Genomic DNA, 7221 nt, shown 5'->3' with positions numbered 1-7221 from the left:
AAAAAAAAAAACTACGCCACTGATAATAATCAAAAGAAAAATGATGACTGACAAAATTTCCAAATAATTGACTTAAATTAATTGGAATTTCAAAAAAAGTATTTTTAATTGCGAGAAAAAGGAACTTAAGTCGGGAATCTTTTCGTTGTTTACTTTTTGATTGTAAAAACATACCAATTTTTTTTAGCTTTTAAATATTCAATTATTCATCTTCTTAAGAGCGTATAATTATTTTAAAAATTAAAATAACTAATTTTTTACGACGTTTTGTGTATAATTTTTTTCTACTTTATATATACTACTACTACTTTATATGTACTACTTTACATGTAATTTTGCTGTACAGTGAGCAAAAAATAAAAACAAACCCACCACCTTGAATAACTTTTGATCTAATGATTGGCTCCTATCGTTCTCCTGGCTCCTCTTGTCTCATAGACCCCTTGCCATGTTTTTAGGTTTTTGGTAGACCCCCTGCTTACCTGATATTGATTTTTTTTTCTTCAACTTCAAATGTATTTTTGATAGCTGGTATAGTGTTACTCACTGTGAAAGATTTAAATTTCTAACTGTAGTTTGAAAAACTTAAGAAAAAAACCGCATGTTTATTTTATACATTTATTAATTAAAATCAAACTAATTTAATTTAATTAATATCTAAATGGAATAAAATAGTGCACTATAAAACCCGTACAAATCTATAAGCAACAAATCTCCGTGATCTTCTGAGAAGATAAAATTGGATGTCTAGCTAGCTAAAGAATTGGCACAGGCTAGGCTGCAATTTACAGTGGAAAAATACTTCTATGTTACAAAATAAATCTTTACACGCAGAGAAAATAAAAACGTAGGCGGGTGGAGCTGCAGGCAACTGCTAGTTTATAATAATTCAGTTTCATGTATAAAAAATAATCCTAATAACTTAAATTTTAATAAAGTTTTTACTTAGGTACTGTTCAATCTAAAATGAATTCCTGTTTTCAATATGAATTGTGGAAAATGTTCCACTTACCTTTAGACCGCCAATTTGATGATTCATAAACCTTTATTGGTTTTAATTACAAATAGATGAAGTTGAATTTACATGAAATGGTAAATGATGATTATAGAGTGATCAAAACATTGAATTAGGTATTAGCGCTGCATGGCGCGTCTCTAGTTACATTACTTCTACTTCTACTGTTTTTAAGTTTTTGAAAAAATAAAAAGTTAATACTTCTGATGCGCCAGTGGCGCCATCTGGGGGTAGTTTTCTGGGATGAGGGGGATGACATCTGGGGATGAGGGCTCGTTACAGGTACTATCAGTGTATGTTGATTATTCCATTCACGAAATGCCAAAATTAAAAGTCACGATCTGCTTATATGAGATCCACTATCGATGACCCCCATTTTCATTTCATGGACCCTTAATTTTTTATTCATTTGACATAGACCCCTTGCAAGTTGTCGTCGACCCCTGCGGGTCGATACTTACTTTGGGAGCCACTGCTGTAGAAGGTGACTTCAAATATGCTAATTAATAAGCGCAGATAATATTTTAAATTACGAAAAACGTACTTTCTCTAAATAAACATACTTTTTTTTAGATGGATTTGGATTTCTGACCCCCAAAATATAGGGGTAGCCTCAATCGGGGAAATATAGTCTCAATAGCTTGGGCAGGAGAGCGATTCGCACCCCTTAATTTTACTTTTTGCGTATTTTGCTATATCTTGAACTTTCTAAGCGAATTGAAAAGTTATTGCACACAATTATAAATTTCGCTTATCCAAAGATAATTCAATGCAAAAAATAACTTTGAGTAAATTAATAAATCTTTACTATTTTATTCAAGAATGCTTGAAAAATGAACAAAATCGGTCGAATAGTTCTTGAGAAATCGAATATTAAATACCTGAAATTTTTGAAATTCAATTTCTCATGAACAATTCAACCGATTTTGTTCAGATTTTGTATTTTGCCGTGTAAAATATATTCTGAAAAATAATGCAAAAAATTGCGTACAATTTTTTCGACCTTTATTAAATAAAATAATAAAAAATATTTCCTAAAATTTATTTTTTTGCATGGAAATTATGTTTGGATAAACGAATTTCAAAATTGTGTGCAAACATTTTTCAATTTGGCTAAAAAGTTCTCGCGGTTTAGTAAAATACGCAAAATGTAAAATTAATATTAATGGATCCAAACTTTGGAGAGCACTTTTGACAAAACTATTGAGATCCTGTTTCTCTAGATTGCGGCTACCCTCTATATTTTGGGGGTAAGAAATTCGAATGCATCGAAAAAAAGGTATGTTATTTATTCAGAGAAAGTACGTTTTTGTGTTTGAATTCTTAACTTAAAATATGGTCTGCACAAATTAATTATCAATTTTGAGGGCCCCCCCTTCGAGACATTAAGATTGAGTCCTAGAACATGGAGATCCGATTATTAAACTAAAAGTTTATCCAGGGAGGTTCGGCTTTTTTTCTTCCTTTCTTTTTTTTTTTTTTTCCTTTCTTTTTTTTTTCTTTCTTTTTTCTCCCGCACCCATGCTAAAGTAAGCCAAATATTTATAATAAAAGTCTCAATATGACTATTTTAGCGTAGCAGACAAATTTAAAATTATGAAGATAGAGTTGCAAATTGGCTCTGCAAATTCTGCTACCGGGTTTACAATAATGCAATAATCAAGATTAAACCTTTTTTTTTTTATTGTACAATAAATTATTCTTCTAAAGTGAATTCTAACGAATTTTCATACATTAGACAAATGATACTATTGCTCAGTCCATTCAATTAACACACATTATCATGAATATTACTTTTAAAAAAATAAATGTATCATACTTGACAATAAAAATACTGAGCTACTATCTTAAAATTATTTTTTTTAAAATTAACTAAATAAAATATGCTTAAATAAAAATTAATTTTTATGTAAATTACCTTCGAATTTTCCACTGATATATGTTCGAACCAAGCATGTTTTTCCTACGCCTGAAATGTGAAAGAAATAATAAGTAATAAATAAAATTTTCTTGCTTATCAAAACAAAAAAGCGAAACTAAGAACAAAATAGAAATATTTTATTCCTGTTGTATAATTAAACTCTAATACTAAAGCAAATTAATACTATCTATTAATAATACTAATTAATTGCCTCTTGGTCACGAATTTAAAATTCTTAAGCTTTATAATATCAGGGCTGACTACTACGTCCCTCGCAGCAAAACAATTTGGGCCCAGGGCCTGACTAAGGCAGGGGCATACGGACAGTTGCCCCGGGCTCCCAAATCGAATAGAAAGTCTATTTTAAGTTTCCTTCTTTACTGAACTTTTTTTAAAACAAAATATCAGTACAGTGTAAAATCCTGTCAGTTTCGTGTTAGCTTCTTCATTAATCTATCGTATGAACACAAAAAATCTCTATTTCGTAAATCCGTGGCTTTTTAGGGCGGAATTCAGCTAAATTTTCGCAATTACGATGGACAAATATACGACATAACGTCAAGCACACATTCCGCATTTTTAAATTATTTAATAATTAATTATATATGAACTCTAAGTTTGTATTGATCCATATATTCGAAATTGGACTAGTTATTATGGTCATCCTTATATTCGAATTGGACTAGTTATTCCGTTTACTTTGTTTTTGTGCTTTACGCATCACAAGTATTTGCTGTCAAATTTAACTAAAACGCATTTTACATAAATTCCAATTTAATGTGAACAGTATTTATTAAATGTTTTAATTCATAAAGATTTTCATTTGGCTTCAAGTTTAGTCTCAACACCTGGGCGTCAATAATAAGAAAATAATAGTTTTTAGTACTTTTTTAAGGCTAGCCGAAATCTTTTGTCTAGGGCTAAAAAAACTGATTGGCAAGCTAGGTTCATTTTTATTACCAATTGTGTGCCAAATAAATGTAAAGATTAATTGTAAGTTTTTTAACGTAAATGCTCATTTACTTGCTTATGCTGTCTTTTTATTTTTTGAGCTAGATTATTTTTTAAAGCTTACTTTTTGCCTTAAAATGTAGTGTGTTTAGATATTTTATTTTTAAGCCTTTAATTTAAACCATAGTCAAAAGTGAAAACGTAATAAGAACAGACAAATTTTTGGAAGATTAATAAATAATTCCGGTAAATACTGCAAAATAAAGGATAAGTAAATAATATACGTGTAAGAAACTTTTATTAATTTTAGGCTATGGCAAGGTACAGATATCTAGATCTTCTTTACGTGTTTAAACTCATATTATATAATTTATCTGCTTAATAGTCATCCTTATCTTCAAAAGATATTTATGTACAGTGCGCAAAATAAAAAAATGGACCACCCTGAATGACTTTTGATCTAATGATCGGATCTTCACTTTCTAGGACTCAATTTTAATGATTATCGAGTGGGTGACCTAAAATATGTGTTAATTAATTAGTGTATTTGGTATTTTAAAGTACGAAATCACACTCGAAAACGTACTTAGTCTAAATAACTTTTTTCGACAGATAAGGATTTTTGACCCCCAAAATATAGGGGGTAGCTGTAATCTAAAAAATATGGTCCCCACAGTGTAGTTAGGAGAGCGGTCCAAAGTTTGGACCTCTTAATGTTAATTTTATTTTTTACATATTTCGCCTTGTTTCCAGAAATTAAGCGAAATGAAAAATCTTTGCACACAATGATACAAATCGTTTATCCAATGATAATTCCATGCAAAATTTAACTTTCATTCAATATTTCTTATTATTTTATTTAACAGTGACACGTATATAAATATATGGTCAAAAGTAATTTTAATTGTAAGGAATTTAAGATATTACATCATTTTAAAGAATGTAATTTTATATAGCAAAATACAACTTTTGAGCAAAATCGGTCAAGTAATTCCGCAGAAATTGAATTTTAAAAAGCCGTATTTTAAAATTCGATTTCTCAGGAACTCAAATTTTGTATTTTGCCATGTAAAAATTACGTCTTTTAAAATGACAATGTCAATTACAATCAAATAATAATAAATATGTGCTAAAAGTCATATTTTGAGTTGAATTATATTTGGATAAACAAATTTTATAATTGTGTTCAAAATTTTTTCTATTTGCTTAAAAAGATATGGCGAAATATACAAAAAATGAAATTAACATTAAGGGGTCTAAACGTTTGCCCTCTCTCGTGATCAAAGTATGCGGGCCATATTTCCAAGATTGCGGCTAGCCCCTATATTTCGGTGGTCAAAAATCCAAATCCGTCGAAAAAAAGGTATGTTTATTCAGAGAACGTGAAAATCCGGTGATTAAATCAAAAGTTATTCAGGGTGGTCCGTTTTTTATTTTGCACACTGTACAATTAAACACTTGTTTTTTTTATCTTTTTAAAGATCTTGTTTCTTTTTTTATCTTTCTTAATACTTTTTTTAACTTTTAAAAGAATTGTTAATTTCTAGTAGAAAAAAAGTTACATAATCCTAATTGCAAAAAATAATATTTCATTGTCATTATAAAAAAAGTGAGATTACTCACAGGTTTCTCCTAGTACGCCAATCTTAAGGTTTATAACAGGTTGATTTTTGCTATCCATTCCATTTGTTATGTTACTCGTTCTGTTTGTTTTATTACCCATTCCATTTATTTTGTTACATTCACCGTTCAATATACTTCGCTGAACAACCGACTCTAATAATATTCAATAATAATGTCGAAATCAACTTTCCACTGCCGTCTGATAATCTCTTATCTAAATGAGTGTTCCTTTCTTATAACTATGAAGCTCAATAAAATGACACCATGTACAAAAGTTACGTCACAACCTACGTAATAGCATCAAGTTTCATTTTCGATTTATAAATTAAATCCTTCATTATTATTTTTATTTAAGTAATAATAATGATGATAATCAATAGAGAATTACATTTAAGAAAAGTAGTCATTAAAATTCTTTTAGAGTGTAGCGCTGAAATTTTATTTATTTAATTTTTTTTCTAACTGCAGACAATTTGTACGTTCTTTCTTTTAGCATAACTTTGAAATAGATTTGTTTATCGATTTAATCTTGCCAAAATAAATTGTTTACCCTGTCTTTATACCTTTTTCAGACGGATTTGAATTTTTGACCTCCAAAATATAGGGGGTAGCCACAATCTGGGAAATATGATTCCTGTAGTTTGATCAGGAGAGCGATCCAAAGTTTGAACCCCTATTGTTCATTTTACTTTTTGTGTATTTTGCCATGCACTACCCAACAATAAAGAAAAGACACTTTGAGTTTCTGACATTTCTTTGAATTTCTCAAGAAATACTTAGAGAACTATTCCGTAATGTTAGTCATGCATAACAAATCCATATCTCTGGGGGTACTGATCCAGGAGTTTTCTTGTCTACTGGATTGGTTCAAAATTTCAAGGCTACGGAGTTGAACAACAGTAGTCGTAAACCCAAAATTGGGTCGGTTGTTCAAAGACGGATAAAATAAAAATAAATACCATAACCTTGAATTGAGTGCAGAATAAAATCTATTTTTAGAGATTCCGTCTACTTCTAATGCATTAGTATAAAACTATGTATACTATATTAGTATAAAACTTTATATAAGTTCAAACGTATAGTACATAACGCGTTAGTATAAAATCGAAAACCATTATATGGTTGATAATGCTTCGATTTCATTAAAATTCGTTAGGATATCTCCCGCTTTCTTTTCTGCCAACATATTTGAATGTGTAAGGCTAAAAAAAGAGCCTTGGCATTAAATTCGTTTAATTGATAGCCAATATACGGATTTCTTAACTTTCTTAGGAAAAACTATTTCAACATATGCATTACACTAACATTTCTGATTTCTTGATCGACGGAGGTGCATTGTGGTTCTTGACCCTGCAGGCGCACCATTTTCTGCATTTATTAACTAATATGTATTAATCATTTTTCTTTTTTGCTTTGGAGCTTAATAACATTACACATAAATTTCAAAAACATTTTGATTTATTCTAATCTAATTCTTTATTAAGCAATTTATGATTTTTGTTAAATAATTGCTTGCCTACATCAGACTGGAATAATATATGGAACGACACCAATCAACATCCTCTTCAACGAATGGTAAATTCATCGAACTTCTTCAACTTATGATAAAAACATCCAACCTTTCAACTAATGGAATCGAAACTAACTTGAACTCATTAACATCTTCAACTTATGGTAAAGGCTAATCAAACCTCTGCAACGAAGTATACAT

General features: G+C 29.6%; 1 protein-coding gene across 2 annotated transcripts in view; it reads right to left on the bottom strand.

Moving 5' to 3' along the window:
• The window catches only part of LOC107455303 (ras-related protein Rab-6A-like), a 69177-nt gene extending 63415 nt beyond the window's left edge, over window positions 1-5762 (bottom strand). The window contains exon 1 of one of the 2 annotated variants that reach the window (XM_071177408.1): window positions 5511-5762. In XM_071177408.1, coding sequence (XP_071033509.1) covers window positions 5511-5610 — 100 coding nt within the window. In that variant the 5' untranslated portion in view covers window positions 5611-5762. The remainder of the gene's footprint in view (window positions 1-5510) is intronic. The other variant, XM_071177406.1, reaches the window with a different exon arrangement.
• Between the last annotated feature and the right edge of the window lie 1459 nt (window positions 5763-7221).

Source organism: Parasteatoda tepidariorum, chromosome 2 (genome assembly GCF_043381705.1).
Source record: "Parasteatoda tepidariorum isolate YZ-2023 chromosome 2, CAS_Ptep_4.0, whole genome shotgun sequence".
Lineage (NCBI taxonomy): Eukaryota > Metazoa > Arthropoda > Arachnida > Araneae > Theridiidae > Parasteatoda > Parasteatoda tepidariorum.
This window is presented reverse-complemented; position numbering and strand designations above follow the sequence as displayed.